This window comes from Pleurodeles waltl, chromosome 8 (assembly GCF_031143425.1).
Source record: "Pleurodeles waltl isolate 20211129_DDA chromosome 8, aPleWal1.hap1.20221129, whole genome shotgun sequence".
NCBI lineage: Eukaryota > Metazoa > Chordata > Amphibia > Caudata > Salamandridae > Pleurodeles > Pleurodeles waltl.
The window spans coordinates 1,441,739,202-1,441,757,106 of record NC_090447.1 but is presented as its reverse complement, the minus strand read 5'-3'; the positions used below and the strand labels follow the sequence as shown (position 1 = coordinate 1,441,757,106).

The following is a 17,905-nucleotide window of genomic DNA, read 5'->3' as shown; positions in this document are numbered from 1 at the left end:
CGATCTGGGGCTGGTGCCAGAGTTACTCAGAGGCTACTGCCATCATGAGTCTTTGACGTTCTTGTCTTGCTTCAGCTTCTGTGGGAGCTGTTATCTTATGGTGGCGTGGTTTGCACCGTGAGCCCTGGTGTCTCGGGCTAGTCTCCGTAGGGTGCTCAGTTTTGTCTGGCTGGGAGAAAAGATCGATCCAGTCCCATGCCTCCTCATCGGTCTAGAAGAACTGTGTGCCTTCTGTGGTGATCATCCGCAGTTTAAACAGGAATATCATTGAGTACAGAATGTTCTGGTGGCAGAGTATCTTTTTGACCTCTTGGAAAGTGAGCATTGCCTTTGTACTTCATGCGAGAAATCACAAAGATTCTGACAGTGCTGTTGTCCACCTTGAGGTCTCCTTTCTTACGTATCTGATTGTGAATGTTGTTGCAGTCTTTATAGAACAGCAGTTTGGCAACTATTACGTGTGGGCATCCTTCCAGAGCTGATGGGCACGTTGGCACACCCTTGCACTTGTTCCAGCGCAAAATATGGAGAAAGACCTTCTGGAGCCACATTTTTACAGAGCCAACACTTCAGGTGTTCCACCATGTTGGGTCCTTCAGCCTAGGTAGGCCCACCACTCGTATATTATTGCGCTGCGACCGATTTTCAGCATCTGCGGCTCTTGCTTCTAAGAGGTGAACTTTGAAGTCAGGGTGGTCATTCGTTCCGTTGCCAACTCTGGTGATAGGTGATAGCTCATGTAAATCTTTTTCTCCGTTGGTGACCCTTTCCGCCTAACGGTGGTGGTTGGGGTCAAGGGCAACAAGTTTTTATGTTTACTTTGTCCTTGGGACAAGTAGGCCCAACCCTCTGCAGCACAAACCCTTTGGCTGCTTGTTTACAGAGAGTGGAACTCTCTGCAGTTGAGGTAATGTGTTTCCAAAAGATAATGCTGTTCGAACTTGTATTTATGGTTCATTATTTGAAAGCCTTCATTATTAGGGTGAGTGCTGTAAATAAATGTTTTAAGGTCACACTTGACTAATGACGTTGGTTCCAGTGCAAAAAAAAAAACGTGTATACACGTTTGAAAAGTTTAGGCTATGAGGCCAAGTATACTGCTCCCAGAATGCTCTCTGATTAGATGCAAATGAAGTGTCATTTAGTAAAATGTGTTGATGCATGCTAGTATTTCCCAAAAATATTTCTAATGGAAAATCAGGGTAACCATTTTCAAAACGAATATGGGAAGCATGAAAATAAACAAACACTGACAAAGCCAACTGGTCTGACATATTTTTTATAAGTCTTTTAGTTTCATCAATGAGTGTCTTGTTTTGACATGGCTTTTGTAACACTTTATTGTTGTGGGAGCTACCAGGCCCTCAACATTGTAACAAACACTGGCAAAAACCCCCCCAAAAAGTTTTTGAACTCTAAAAGCACATGTTGCCACCAGTGGCATAACAAAGGCCCCGCAGCCGCCCTCCAGGGGGCCCCTTCAGCACAGCACCTGCCCTGAGTGAGTCTGGAGAGGGGGCTCCTCTATGTTCTTTGCAAAAGGGCACCCTCCAGTTTCTTTACGTCACTGATTGCCACTGTAGTTCCTGACACTGAACAAAACTACTTTGTGTGCCAATATGCTCCTTGTGGAAGAGCAGAATGCGATCACTCACAGTAAAGCCAGCCGAAAGAGAGAGAAATAGAAGTTTGGTAAAAACAAAATGTCTTTGTTAACCAGACCTAATTAGGGACCAAGACCCACATGTAGGTAGCTTTTTGCATGTCGCAAACAGCGACTTTCGCTGTTTGCGACGTGCAAAAAGCACATTGCGATGCACAAACCCAGTTTTGCGATTCAGTAACTTGGTTACCGAATCGCAAAACGGGTTTGCGACTCGCAAATAAGGAAGGGGTGTTCCATTCCTAATTGCGACTCACAGTGCAATGTAGGATTGTTTTGTGACCGCGGGCGCAAACCAATCGCAGTTTGCACCCATTTCAAATGGGTGCTAACACTTTCGCAAAAGGGAAGGGGTCCCCCTGGGACCCCTTCCCCATTGTGAATGTCACTGTAAAAAAAAATTCTGAGCAGCTGACCACTGCCTGCTCTGAAAAAATGAAACGAAAACGTTTCATTTTTCGTTTTTGTAATGCATCTCGTTTTCCTTTAAGGAAGCAGTCACAGACATGATGGTCTGCTGTCTCCAGCAGGCCACCATCCCTGTGAGGGCCGCTATTCGCAAGGGGGTCGCAAATTGCGACCCACCTCATGATTATTCACTAGGTGGGCATTTGTGACGCCCTTGCGAATCACAGATGGTGTCAGGGACACCATCCTACATTCGGATTTGCGACTCGCAAATTGCGAGTCGCAAATCTGAACCTACCTACATGTGGCCCCAAATTCTTAAAGAAAGTCACAAAAGTGCACCCATGGTATATGTCGTACCCCTTTAAAATATTTGTGAACTGTATTTTAGCATGGGTAAATACGCATGTGTAGATTTGCTCATGTGAAAATCTTTTGAGCATTTGCAAGTTCATTTTCCCTCTGGCCACTTTCTTCCCAACCCTGGAAGAAGTTCTAATTCTGCCATTGTCGGGAGTAAATGTCCAACCTTTCTTATTATGGGAAAATATTAGAGAGAAGCTGGTGAAAATCTTTAAAACATTCAGGTTAGTAGGTTTGCAGACTCAAAGGCATTCCACCCCTGGAACTATTGCTTACTGCTTCCTCCAGGCCCAGGATGCAGATCTGCAGAAAGGTGGCAAAATAAGGAAATTGCTACAGTAGGGATTGAAACTGCAAGTATTCAAGCCCTACTATGGTAGTAGCCCTGGCATAATCAGAGAGGCTATTATCAGAGCTCTTACATAATGAGATTGCTGCCATAATTTGTCGCCACACTACATGGCACCAAAGGGACAAGTAGATCTTTTTACAGGACAAGTAGATTTGAGAAGCAACCTGTCCCCTGGACAAGTAGATATTTTAATTAATTCCACACCCCTGGCATCTATCTTGGCCTCTAGTGCTTCTCTGGAAGGCGTAATGGCCTGCAGGATTTCATGGAGGGTGGGGCCTCCTGAGGTCTTCAGTTCCGAGGTGCCTCCCTCCACCCTAGGTTGGGTGGTCTCGGATTCATGCGCGTGCATTCTGCCAGCCTCATTTTTTTTTTTCCTTGCTGATTTCCCGATGGTTCAGGTTTGAAGAAGGGATCCAAAAGTCGGGGGCCCTAGTACCCTGAGCGTTGTGATTGTTGAAGGGGAACATAGTTGAGCACAGCCCCCATGGAGAAGGCGTTGGGCCACGGGTATCAAATATCGCTGGAGGCAGGTATAGTAGTAATAATGGAGCATTCAGGTTTAGGCTGCTGTCTCTCCCCAAGATGCCCCTGGCAAAGGCAGCTGAAGGAGCGGATGGTTATACCCAGGTTCCTTTCTTAATCTAGCCATGCTTCTACATGCTTGAGTCAATTACGCTGATTAGTATGAGGTTCTGGACTGGGGAGGGGTTTCGCTGGAGCATTTTTCCACCTCCTGTCCCACTTTTGTGATGTATTAGGGGCCTGTTGGCTTGCTGGTGTCTTGGACGCCCAAGTCCTGCCGTTCGGTGATGGGGCCTGGAAACAGTTGGGCGAGGTGTCCATTATTAGCGCTGTGTGGCTCACAGGCAATGTAGTGTCTCCTTCCCTCGGTGCAGCACCCCTCCCCCCTAACCTCACCCCACCTGTAAGGGTGTTCTAATTCAGCAGAGTCAACGAGGAGAGGAAGAGGGTCGCCCACCCTTCCTATACCTTTTTTCCGTTTGGCAGACTGCTGGCGCGGGCCTCTGAATGGGACGGCCTCCTCTTCTCACGTTTAGGCCTGTTGTAGTGGCGGTGAAGGCGGCTGGCAAGCTCACTGCCAGCCCTCCCCCTCTCACCCCATTCTCAGGAAGGGGCTCTCCCCGCTTCCCCCAGGTGCACTTGGGCCCATCTCAGCTGTCTGTTGCGGTGTCGGGGGAGGTTCTGGCAGTTTGCTACAGCTGCATTGTGAGCCGGGCAACGTAGCCTAGATACACCATCTTGGGCTGCACCGTCATATCTCCCTCCAGCCAAGAACAGGGTCTGCTGTGCCGCGTCAGAGCTTCTCGGGCTGTCAGACTGCTCACCAGTATATACATTTTTTTTTTTTAGGGGGAGGTGAGCTCAGTGGTGGAATGTCGTCTGCAGTTGGGGAATTGGGTGACAGGATAGAGACAGATGAGGGTTCGCCCACGGGAGCTCCGCTCTATGCTGCCTTCACCATTGGCGGCTAGCCACGCCCGAGGAATTAAACGACTTGCAAAAAGGTAGCGGTAACGAGGGTTGATTACGAATCTGAGAAAGATACTCATCTTATCTTGAAACTTGGATAAGAATTATACAATAGATGACTATACTGCCTCATATTGCATACCTTTTCTCATTGAAATATTGCTAAGCTGCTTACCAAAAGAAAGAATAACCATGAAGCGCTTGCTCCACTGTCAACCACTGAACACTGCTGGAAAGACTTGAATGGGTTATTCGAGCCATCTATGCCCCTAGTGAACTTTGCTGTTCCCGAATTATCACCCCTCTTCTGTATACTATCTATGTGTATTTCCTTGCACAGCATCTCGAACAGTACCAGGCTAACTTTCAAAGGTATGCATATGACTTTTAGATAGATAACAAACCAAATAATCTCACTAACATCACCTTGTGGTTGGACGGTTTGCTCCATTTGACGAAGGATAGCTTCCTATGTATGAACTAAGCCAGATTCCTTTAATGGGAGTAACTCAATCTGTCTCACTACCCTTCAGCTAGTCCCGGATCCACAAAGTGATGAACCTGTGGTTACTGTTTGACTCAAAACAAATTTTACCTCGCAAGTGAGCCAAGTGTTCAAAGGCATCAGTCTAGATGCTTGTATTTTGGAAAATCTTTCGATTTCTCCAAATCTTAAGTGGAGGGAGCTGTCAAGAGACTTGTCGTGGTAGGCCTGACCTACTGTAGCATAATCTATACTGATCTCCTGAAGAAACTCAATTGCAGGCTACAGAAGCACAAAGCAAGCCTATTCCTAAACCTCTGCACACATGACCACATAAAGCCCGCCCAAAAGACGTTTCACTGGCTAGCAGTAGTGTCCAGAATTACATTCAAGGTTCTCTGCATTGTCCACAAACCGTATTGGGTTAAGGTCCGTAATACTCACAGAATCTAGCTTCAATGTACTCCTCGAATCCATCCTGTGACCTGATCCATCAACATACGTTCAAGAGGATGAAGCGCGCTAGTAGATCCCTGGGAGTACTGGACGCAAGTCTGTCAAAAACTCTCAGCTGAGCTCTTTAAAATTTGCGCCCAACCACGTAAAACTCGTGCAGCTCCTAAAGACGTAACTTTTCAGGCTTCCTTATTAAACAATCTTTTCACAAGCAGGAGTCGTAACCGAAGAACATCAGACACTGGTACTCAGCAATCCAATTGTAGTCTAAGCCACATTCTCGTCCTCAAACTGTGCACGTGTTGTATCCCTGCGGTAATCTGAAATAACTGGAAGGTCACACGTGGGGCTTCACAAATAAATGAATACCTTTATTTACTTGTTTGACAGAAAACTTTGAAGCGATTTGTGGTGAGGGTCGGTGGTGCGTTTTAACACCACCCCTTTCCTAGTACAAGTCACATTGCATATCAAATATTTAAAACCACGCTGCTTTCATGGGTTCAGGGATTACGATGCAAAAATTGCACTGATATGCCAGGTTATTATAACGTTCACCCCGGTGTGCAGAGTGGTGGTTTGGGAACCTTGCAATTGTATGTAGAACCTGTGATTGCAATTTTCGTTGTTTACTGGTCCCATTCAGAATGCCATCGAGGAAGACAGCTGCAGATGAAGCATCAAATCACTTTATTTTTAACTTGATGATCGGAATGGTTTTTGCACTCTTCCATTTACTTTTTCGTCTTTCTGATTTGTTCAACTTGTGATTATTTTCTCAATTGTACTTTTTATTCTATCATTCATGCTTCTGCTTAATCCCTCACAATTGTGCTCGCTCATATTCTGGTCTTGTGCCTGCCAGGCCCTACTTCATACTCTGTCTTCAGTGTTTTTTGTGTGCTTTTTCTGTCTTTAATTAGTCGGTTACTCCTGTGTTTCACTATCCAATTCATGTGGTGTTGCTGCTGCTCTTTGTGTTATTTTGCTTTTCAGTAGGCAATATTCCCTTTTCTCCTGTTTTCCTCTGCTTGCTCTCTACTCATCCCCTCCTCAGTCTGCGCTCTCCGTTCCTGTCTGTCCTTTGTCCATTTCATGCATTTATAAGTGTTCTTAGCAGATGAAGCTCCTTGTGACCTCCTTTTGACCAGGCCTCACCCCTCTGTTCTGTGAGATTGTTTGTGTAGCTGTGCACATGCGATGATAGGCCTGCTGCTGCTTACCCATCTTTGCTGTTCCTGAAAAGCAAAAAAAAGTGATTTTTCTCTATTGAAAATTTGACCTGAGAAGCAAAAATTTTAACATGTCTAATTGAGAATTTGTCTGCACATTTAAATGTTCTCTGCCTTCGTTTTAAGAGACCAAAATAACCCCCAATTAGGCTGTTGGATATGCAATCTGTGCAAAACAAATGCAGGAATTTGTAGATTTTTTGTGTGTTTGCTCAGGTAATTAATCAGATGTTTTATTTCACCCTGCAGCGACTTGAATGCTAAATCGAAGGAGTTGCACCTGCAGATCTTAGAAGCTGGTAAATCCTCTGAGAGTAAGTGCCCTAGTTTTACATCAGTGTTCTGGTCTGTAGAATTTGGGAGATAGTTGTATAATGAGACTGAGTGCTTAACTGGGACTATTATTCTTTGAATTCCAAGTTGTTATGGTCAAAAAGACCTTCTTATTCCACCAATTGTATTCTGCTTATTTTTGGGGACTTCTACAGCAGTTGTGCATACCTGTGTGTTTTATTTTTAGAGGATATTTAATGTTTTGACATTGAAAGCTGTCGCCTGTAGGATTTGTGTCCTTATCCTTCCTTGTCAATTGAGGGCTTGTGAAACGTTTGTTTTGTTTAATAACTTTGAAAGTTAGTGAATGACACACAGCAAAATGCGACACATCAAGGAAGGTTAACGTTCTTTGCCACAGTTACTATTTTGCAATTATATGGAGCCAGTTTGCATATTGAGGTGTGGGTTTAAACCCTTCGGCATTCAGTATGAAAGTAAAATATATTTTGTTCAGATAGGTAAATGTTATTCACGGTGGTTACGCTTGTTTATCTTCTCTTGAAGTTCCCTGAGTGGATAGATGGCAAGATTGAGTGAGGAGAGAAGTAGGTGGGTCTGTAATTCCACCTGTAACCCTTACTGAAAGTTCCTTTAACTTTTAAATTAGTGGATTGACTTGTCCATATTTTAAGAATTCTGCACACACGCATGCAGCTTATCCCTTGCTTTCATGGAATCTCATCTTTCCACTGTGTGGATGTACTGTCTGTCAGCTGATCAGAGAGGAAGCTGCTTCTGACGAGGTGTTCTACTTAGGACCCTAAAACAGTTTTAGTGCAAAACATTTTCTATCAACTACCTACATGATCTGATCACCTAGGTCCTCTTTACTGAAAGAGGTCTTCATTAGTAACACCAGCCTTCGTTCTACCTACCATATATTGTTGGCCTGGATAAATCTTCCCGTAGATTCTTTACCTTAAATCTTATCGTTACAGGCTTTAGGCTGCTCCAGTGAAGCTTTTTTCCAGCAATTGCTGCCTTGCTCTGTCACGCCTGCAGTTCAGCCACGACTCAACCTCCTAACATCACATCAGTGAAGTATATTAATCACTGAGCAACATGGTGGCATTGGTTCCTGTTTTTACGCACCTCATTGATGTAGCTTGGAAGCTCTCGGTGTATCTCCTTGAGAAAAGTCTTCTGCGTTAGACAGCGGCCAAGTCAGATGTGTCATAAAGCTTCAAACCTGGTCACAGATGCCCCTTTTGGGTTCACATGACAACTGCTTGTGGTGCCTTAGACCAGAGCACAGCGCCTCCGCCTGCAATTCTAGTGGCTCCATGTACACAAAGGCAATGAGGGAGTAGGAAGCCAAGTTGGTTCTACTTAAGTTACGCTAAGAGATGCCTAAGTGAACTCTTTAGTCACAGGTGAATCACCTCCACAGAGCTGAGTACGTTATGACCTTGATGTTGTTCATGTTGGAAGAAACATGGTAAACATAAAGCTGAGTATACCTCCCTAGGGTCTTGTACGAGGGAATTTTCAGCTCAGACAAACTACGAAAGCCTCACAATGCCTTATAAAGATTATGATTTTACACAGCATGATGGTTCCGAGGCGGATATCCTCCTTAACTGTTACAATGCTGATGCTGCCTTATATCATGACTTGCAACATGTGAGTGGCCGGGACACTTAACCAAAGAATCATTTACCTATTTTGCCCTGCTTCAGTGGACGTTTCTTTGTTTACAACTAAGGTACATACAGCACCTGAAGCTTTGGCCTGTGTCCTCTTTGAAGGCAAAGTCTGACTTTTTCTGATTGAAATTTTGCAACACTCCTCAGTAGCGTAGTAGTGCTCTTGTTTCTATTCAGTGATGCCCTTTTGCATCCTGTCGTGGCTGCATTGGAGAAACCCTTTTTGGTCCTGCATACACATATAGATTGTCAAATGTCCCAGGTCTGATTTGGGTGATCCCAAAATTTTGCTCTTTCACTCTCCATCTGAAAGTTTTGTTGTCAAACCTATCCCAGAATCCAAATGCCTGCCGTGTGGCACCTCCTGATAAGGAGCATAACAAAATTGATTTTATGGCTGTGAAGTCTTTGATTCTGGGTGAGTTAACCTTGCACTTCTCCTACTACCTGCCCTCTTGATCGATATGGAACGACCTTGGTGGACTTGATAAAGCATTGTTGTTCCGTTTAACAGACCACATACTATCATGCTGTTTACAAACTTGGCCAGTGACAGTTTGGAATTATCCAGACAGCTCTTATAGTGCGGACTGGACTCTGTGAACACTGTTGCTTGATCCGCGAGCACAGCTCTTCACTAAATCGGCCTGCTTGATTGCTTTCCAATGGATTCTACAGAGACAGAGAGATAAAACCATACTCAGATATGTCTTTCGTATTTATGGAGAAGCTGACTTCTCCAGAGAGCACTTCCAAAACAGAACAGTTACAGCTCTCGCCTTGGGCCCGGCATCTCCAGTGTGACAGTTCAATGAACAATATAGGTGGCTTTGTGGCTTCTCTAGGGCATTGCAGCCCTGGGAGACAGAACCTTCTCAGCCTGTTCAGACAACCCAGCAGTTATATTGCTTTGTTTGGGCCAAGGGTGTATGTAGGGGACAATAACAACAGCATCAGCACTAAATCCAGTCTGTGCCATTCTCTGCTGCCTCAGAAAACTCTCTGACCCTCCCTCCTCATATCATGGGAGGGTTAAGAAGAGACAGACTCCCATTTTTCACATTCTGAGGGGTTGCTGGGGCATCCAACTAATTAGCAAGCGCTAAGCCTTACCCTTTCTGTCCCTTCCACCAGGACATTCTGTCAGGCATGCTGCCAGGCTTTTGGAGGTGGAAAGCCTTCCTCTGTTGAAGGAGGCACCACAGAGATGGTGCCTCTGGAAGAAAGGGTCATGGGAATCGATTGTTTACGTCTCTTCCTGACCACTAGCGTTTCTTGAGGTTCATGGTGAGATGCGAGCACCATAAGCTAATGTTTCTTCCTTTTAGACTGATGGCCAGTTTATGTGCCCTAATGAAAGGGAAAGCCACTGTGGCTGCTTCAGTTCAAAGGTCAGGAGTCTATGTATTTTCATACTTGGATAACAGGCTAATAAAAGCAAGGTCAGGAAGTAATTTCAGGGAGTGATTCCATCAATGCAGAAAAACCTCACAAAGGATGACCTTTTATAGATGCAGAACTAGGCACAGCCCAAAAGAAGGCCTTTCCTTCACAGAAGGTGATGATGATGATGGATATTTGGGTGATGATGCCTTTATTTTTTACTCTGACTTGGATCCCAGTTCTGCAGGTCTTGAGTTTGCTTGGCCTCATTCCATTGTACATCCTTTAGCAGATGAGGATCCTTCAATAGGCTGCAGGTTCAGGAGAGATCTCCCACTTTATTCATATGGATCTGAAGTGGTGAATGGACCCCTCCTAACATTTGGAGGGGGATTGCCCTTTAAACCTTCTGCAGGCTTAGGTTGCCATGGATGCTTCCTTGCTAGGCTTAGGCTTGGGTGCCCGTCGGGGTGACTTGAATATGCAGGAGCTTCAGTCCACATCAGAGCAGCGACAGCACATAAACATTCTTGAAATGCAGTCTCTCTTGCAATGAAAGCATTTCTCCCTTCTATCTCGCGCAACAGCATTCAGATTCTGTTGGACTCTGCCACTACTGTCCGTAATAGCAGGGCTGTATGGAGTCATACACCCTATGCTGGGAGGCCTGTTGAGTGTGGGTGGAAAGACAGGGAATCTTGTCTGTAGCAGCACACCTAGCAGGATCCTGAAGTTGGATGCTCAGTCATCTCACTGGAAGATCACAAGTGGGAGCTGCATCCCGCAGTAACTGAGGTGAACATCCCTAGATGGGGGTCTCTTTGCCACAGCCCAGGACCGGAAGCGTCCTAAATATTGTGTCATACATTTCTGTCTGAATGGTTCCCTGGGGAAATTCCATCTAGTTCCACTGGTCTCAGTGCCTGCTGTACACTTTTCTACCAATACTGCTTCTCTTGAAGTGCTACAGGAGGATTGAACATGATTCTAACCATCACAGAGGGCAAGCAGATCTGGTATGCCTATTGGTTGCCACCCAGTGTCCTCGTCTCTCCTAATGCTACAGCTGCATACATGCAAATTGGGTGGCGCAGACTAGGTTTCTTTTTGTTTTTCACATGAAGGCACAGATGTCTTCTTTGTAGCCATGAAGTCCTTTACCAAATCTGTCTATGTATGTTGCTGGAGTAAGTTAGTAAGTGCTTGGAGCCTGCAGGTATTCAGCGCTACAAATCTCACTTTTCTGACATTTTTTTGTGATTTGCATTGGTTCTTGTGCAGCAAGTTCTGGCAGTGGCTACTGCTCAGGGCTTTCCGATCACCCTTTCTGCCTGGTCAACCTACCATGTTTATCTTGTCAATCGTGGGACATTTTGTAAAAGGTTTGCTTTCCTAGTTTCCTCACATTCCCTTTATTGCTCCTCAATGGGATCTGAATCTTGTTTTGACTTTCTGGCTTGCTTCCCTGTTCCAGTTGGTGCACAGTTGCCCGTACACCTTCTTACCCTGAAGACAGTTTGATGGCAACAAAAACTTCAATGTGTAGGTTCAGAGAAAATTTGGCCATATCCATTTGTCCACCTTTCACTGTTTTCTATTGGGTAAGTTGATTAGCACTATCATTCTTACCCAAGGTGGTGGTTTCTGCATTTAATATGGATCAGTCTGATTACTCTTACATCATTCTTTCCTCCTCCACCACCAACAAAGGAGGGGGAGGAGGAGCATCTGCACAACTGAACATTAGACATGTGATGCCTTACATCAGCCACCTCACTTGTTCCTAACAGAGCAACTGATCAGCTGTTTGAGGATGTTCCCTGAGTAAGTAGGGCTGGGCGCAGACTGAACACATCTTGGTCCTCTGGATCAAGATCTGCCTCACACAGGCCAAGAAAGACCCTTAGGAGTGCCTTCGTTCCCCATCCGTTAGAGTCATGGTTTCCTCAACAGCTCTCTAGAGGCATCCTGGTTCTTCACAACTGCAGGGTGGATGCATGGTGGTTTTTAAATACATTTGTCATGCACTACTGCCTCACATCTCAGGCATGCAGCAAAGAGTATAGCACTTTCGTTGACTGGCACTATTCATTCCAATTTCAAAGAGGAATTGCTTCGGGGCACATTCATAGAATGGAGAATCTGTGGGACGGTGTATCAATAAGAAGATACAGTTACTTATCTATGGTAACAATAGATTCAATGGCATATGTGGCAGTAGATACACATGCTCTGCATTCTCCTGCCATCTAGTGTTGGGTCTTGAGTGTTTCAAGTTTTTTTTCATTGAAGAAGCTGTTTTTCTAGTCACAGGATCGAGTGGTGACTCCTTCGTGGTGATAGTGTGCATGGGCATCAAGTCCTATGTTAGATAATTTTCTCTCCGACGTCTGGTTCGGACATATAATCTTTCGCTCTGTCTTAGACTTGCTCCAGTCCAAGACTTTCTCTGCTTCTTTTCTGTAGACAACAGTATTGTATTTTTGGTCGCAGTTTCTGTTCGCACAGCAATCTTTCCATTGCGTTGGGTCCAGTTCAACTGCATGCTCTTTGGGGTTGGCCCATCCGGCCTTCTGGCCTATTTATCTTGTGGTGTCAAAAGGAATGTGATCCTCATGGAATGGACACCATTTAGATTCTGTCCTCCGGTGCCACTCGAAGTACCCTTACATCGATCACCATCAGGTGTATAACCTGTGCCTCTCACCAGATCATCAAGAGGCTACCTGTGAGGCATGCAGATCGTTTTGATCTAAGGAAACTCTCGAGACCAAGCAGCATGCAGATCTCCAGAAGGCACCCTGTATATTTTTAGGGAATGACTTGCACAAGTAGAGCCACAACAACAAGAAGCCATCTCCATCCAAGATTCGGATTCTGACATCCAGTCTGACATCCAGAGCTAAGAACTGATGTTGGCATAGACAGCTCCACCTCCACCTCCACCCACAAAAACTCAGAAAAAAGTCCCTACTGAGGTCACCGGACCACCAATGCAAGCAAGCCATGATCGGTCTTGGAAGTACGGTTCAGCTGCGCCGCCTGCCGGCTTGGCATCGAAACTTATGAAGACTTCAGCTGCGTTTTCGGCATCAACCTCATCCACTTTGGTCCGACCTACTATTAGTAAATATTCAGCACTGACTATATCCGCTTCAAGACGAAACTCTTCGGAAACAATTTCGGCACCAGAAAAGGTCCATCGACGGAAAACTTTGGTTCTGGAAAATAAAGGCCTTACTACTTCGGAGCCTTTGGACTCAGGTCACACTTCCTCCACACCCTCACCTATTCAGCCTATACTTGAGACTATGGACACTAGACAGCACAGGCTATACATTCAAGAAGGCACAGGGCGAATTATAGCTTCCCCTACCATGACTTTTGAAAGGAAGCTAACATTTCAGGATGCATTGGATACATTGCTGCCTCCTAAAAAGATTTGTAAAGAGAAGGCTGCTTCCTCAAATGAGCTTATTCCTCCTCCCCCTTCTTCACTTCCACCTATCTCCTCTCATTCTCCTGCCTCCCCGACTGTGGGAGATCTCACTCCACAGGTTTCACCATTGCTTGAAGAACACTACTTAGAGGAAACACAACAAGATCCAGACCCCTGGGATTCTAATGATCCATCTTGGCTATTACAACTGACCCAGATTTGTATCCTGCTTGGCCTTACCCTCCAGAAGATATTACCAGCTACCAACAAGTTATTGCTAGGTCAGCTGCTTCTGATAATATACCAATACATAAGGAACACATTGAAGATGATTTCTTGTTTGATACCCTTAACAACACCCTTAGACACCCAATATCTCCATATGCTTTCAGGAATGATGCGCCATGTGGCTGATATGATTCTGGAGTGGACAGGCTCTTGAAAGATAACTGTAGGAGGCTGGACTGGCTTGTAGTGAGTACCAAGGGGTACTTGCACCTTGCACCAGGCCCAGTTATCCCTTATTAGTGTATAGGGTGTCTAGCAGCTTAGGCTTATAGATAATGGTAGCTTAGCAGAGCAGCTTAGGCTGAACTAGGAGACGTGTGAAGCTACTACAGTACCACTTAGTGTCATATGCACAATATCATAAGAAAACACAATACACAGTTATACTAAAAATAAAGGTACTTTATTTTTATGACAATATGCCAAAGTATCTTCGAGTGTACCCTCAGTGAGAGGATAGGAAATATACACAAGATATATATACACAATAGCAAAAATATGCAGTATAGTCTTAGAAAACAGTGCAAACAATGTATAGTTACAATAGGATGCAATGGGGAAACATAGGGATAGGGGCAACACAAACCATATACTCCAAAAGTGGAATGCGAACCACGAATGGACCCCAAACCTATGTGACCTTGTAGAGGGTCGCTGGGACTATTAGAAAATAGTGAGAGTTAGAAAAATAACCCTCCCCAAGACCCTGAAAAGTGAGTGCAAAGTGCACTAAAGTTCCCCTAAGGACAAAGAAGTCGTGTTAGAGGAATAATGCAGGAAAGACACAAACCAGCAATGCAACAACTGTGGATTTCCAATCTAGGGTACCTGTGGAACAAGGGGACCAAGTCCAAAAGTCACAAGCAAGTCGGAGATGGGCAGATGCCCAGGAAATGCCAGCTGCGGGTGCAAAGAAGCTTCTACTGGACAGAAGAAGCTGAGGTTTCTGCCGGAACGAAAAGGGCTAGAGACTTCCCCTTTGGTGGACGGATCCCTCTCGCCTTGGAGAGTCGTGCAGAAGTGTTTTCCCGCCGAAAGGACGCTAACAAGCCTTGCTAGCTGCAAATCGTGCGGTTAGCGTTTTTGGACGTTGCTGGGGCCCAGGAGGTACCAGGAGGTTGCAAATTGGACCTGAAGAGAGAGGGGACGTCGAGCAAGACAAAGAGCCCTCACTGAAGCAGGTAGCACCCGGAGAAGTGCCAGAAACAGGCACTACGAGGATGCGTGAAACGGTGCTCGCCGAAGTTGCACAAAGGAGTCCCACGTCGCCGGAGACCAACTTAGAAAGTCGTGCAATGCAGGTTAGAGTGCCGTGGACCCAGGCTTGGCTGTGCACAAAGGATTTCCGCCGGAAGTGCACAGGGGCCGGAGTAGCTGCAAAGTCGCGGTTCCCAGCAATGCAGCCCAGCGAGGTGAGGCAAGGACTTACCTCCACCAAACTTGGACTGAAGAGTCACTGGACTGTGGGGGTCACTTGGACAGAGTCGCTGGATTCGAGGGACCTCGCTCGTCGTGCTGAGAGGAGACCCAAGGGACCGGTAATGCAGCTTTTTGGTGCCTGCGGTTGCAGGGGGAAGATTCCGTCGACCCACTGGAGATTTCTTTGGAGCTTCTGGTGCAGAGAGGAGGCAGGCTACCCCCACAGCATGCACAAGCAGGAAAACAGTCGAGAAGGCGGCAGGATCAGCGTTACAGAGTTGCAGTAGTCGTCTTTGCTACTATGTTGCAGGTTTGCAGGCTTCCAGCGCGGTCAGCGGTCGATTCCTTATCAGAAGGTGAAGAGAGAGATGCAGAGGAACTCGGCTGAGCTCATGCATTCGTTATCTGAAGTTTCCCCAGAGACAGAGACCCTAAATAGCCAGAAAAGAGGGTTGGCTACCTAGGAGAGAGGATAGGCTACTAACACCTGAAGGAGCCTATCAGCAGGAGTCTCTGACGTCACCTGGTGGCACTGGCCACTCAGAGCAGTCCAGTGTGCCAGCAGCACCTCTGTTTCCAAGATGGCAGAGGTCTGGAGCACAATGGAGGAGCTCTGGACACCTCCCAGGGGAGGTGCAGGTCAGGGGAGTGGTCACTCCCCTTTCCTTTGTCCAGTTTCGCGCCAGAGCAGGGGCTAAGGGGTCCCTGAACCGGTGTAGACTGGCTTATGCAGAATTGGGCACATCTGTGCCCAAGAAAGCATTTCCAGAGGCTGGTGGAGGCTACTCCTCCCCTGCCTTCACACCATTTTCCAAAGGGAGAGGGTGTCACACCCTCTCTCAGAGGAAGTTCTTTGTTCTGCCATCCTGGGCCAGGCCTGGCTGGACCCCAGGAGGGCAGATGCCTGTCTGAGGGGTTGGCAGCAGCAGCAGCTGCAGTGAAACCCCAGGAAGGGCAGTTTGGCAGTACCAGGGTCTGTGCTACAGACCACTGGGATCATGGAATTGTGCCAACAATGCCAGGATGGCATAGAGGGGGCAATTCCATGATCATAGACATGTTACATGGCCATATTCGGAGTTACCATTGTGAAGCTACATATAGGTAGTGACCTATATGTAGTGCACACGTGTAATGGTGTCCCCGCACTCACAAAGTTCAGGGAATTGGCTCTGAACAATGTGGAGGCACCTTGGCTAGTGCCAGGGTGCCCTCACACTAAGTAACTTGGCACCTAACCTTTACCAGGTAAAGGTTAGACATATAGGTGACTTATAAGTTACTTAAGTGCAGTGTAAAATGGCTGTGAAATAACGTGGACGTTATTTCACTCAGGCTGCAGTGGCAGGCCTGTGTAAGAATTGTCAGAGCTCCCTATGGGTGGCAAAAGAAATGCTGCAGCCCATAGGGATCTCCTGGAACCCCAATACCCTGGGTACCTCAGTACCATATACTAGGGAATTATAAGGGTGTTCCAGTAAGCCAATGTAAATTGGTAAAAATGGTCACTAGCCTGTTAGTGACAATTTGGAAAGAAATGAGAGAGCATAACCACTGAGGTTCTGATTAGCAGAGCCTCAGTGAGACAGTTAGTCACTACACAGGTAACACATTCAGGCACACTTATGAGCACTGGGGCCCTGGGTTACCAGGGTCCCAGTGACACATACAACTAAAACAACATATATACAGTGAAAAATGGGGGTAACATGCCAGGCAAGATGGTACTTTCCTACAATAACACCTAGAGTAGATAACAAAAAATAATCTTGCACCTTGAGACCCATTGTTTATTAGGTCACAAGTGCCACCAGACTCCATAGTGGCTACTTAAGCCAGAAAAAAGAGCTAATAGCCAGGACACTGGAGACCCTTCTCCACCAGACAAGGAGCGCAAGAAGCTTGATGCGGCAGGTAAGAGTGGCTGCGCAAGCCGCAAATCATTGGCATATTGCCAATTTGCAAGCCTTACTCTCTAGGTATTGCAGAGCTTACTGGGACAAAATGGAGGATCGCATCTACCAAACATCACTGCATCTCTTACAAATTATAATACTTGAGTATTCCTCATACCTGATACAATTTTCCAGTTTTGCATAGGAAGTGGAGCCAACAAACTAAGAAGAAATATATATCAAAATCGAATCTTTATTTTATAATGTGTACTTTTTCGTACAACTTAGACATGAATAAACACTTGATATACAGATTATCAAACGCAATATAGTACACTGAAATAAAACACACTTATTAGACCAATGCTCATCCACCACTGGAGTCTCACGCATCCTAAACCATCCACATTTATGCAATCATGCAACACATTCAACCCAAATAAAACCGAAGTTTTGTGATACACTAAACAAAGGACTGTCTATACAGTTACTCTATCCTATAGCCCATTTTTATGTTGCAATAACCTTAATATAACTTAAGGGTCTGATTAAGTAAACAATAAATCAATAACTACTATGAATATAATAATAGATGTTCCTATAGGTGGCTTGCAGGCCATTTTTGAGTGCCGACGCATGTTTTGGTGGAACCATCTTCCTCAGGATGTAACCATTAAAAGAATAGATGCAAAACCCCAAAATTGTCTTACAGTATTATTTTGTGTCTTGTATCTTTAACATCACTATCACCTAAGATTCAACGTACTCCACGCTAAGCACTGCGTACTTTGTTCTACTTGCAAATATGCTTATCGGGAACCTATCTAGTGGATGTTAGTCTAAGACATAGATGTAACATGATAGAACAGTATGACGCAAACAAATGAACATGTAGACGCAAGCCAAATTCCCAAATGATCCAGTCTTCTCAGTCTGGTGATTCTAACTGTAGCTGATAATGTACGCTTCAAAAACCCAGCAAGTACAAGTTGATGTGATGGTAAAGATATGAGACAAGGAATTATATTGTGAGACAGCCCTGGGGGT

The 17,905-nt window shown here is 45.5% G+C and overlaps 1 protein-coding gene across 1 annotated transcript in view; it reads left to right on the top strand.

Moving 5' to 3' along the window:
• Nucleotides 1-17,905, top strand: part of C2CD2 (C2 calcium dependent domain containing 2) — a 343,623-nt gene that overhangs the window by 207,574 nt on the left and 118,144 nt on the right. The window contains exon 8 of the mRNA XM_069202597.1: nt 6,702-6,766. Within this exon, the coding sequence (XP_069058698.1) occupies nt 6,702-6,766 (65 nt within the window). The remainder of the gene's footprint in view (nt 1-6,701; nt 6,767-17,905) is intronic.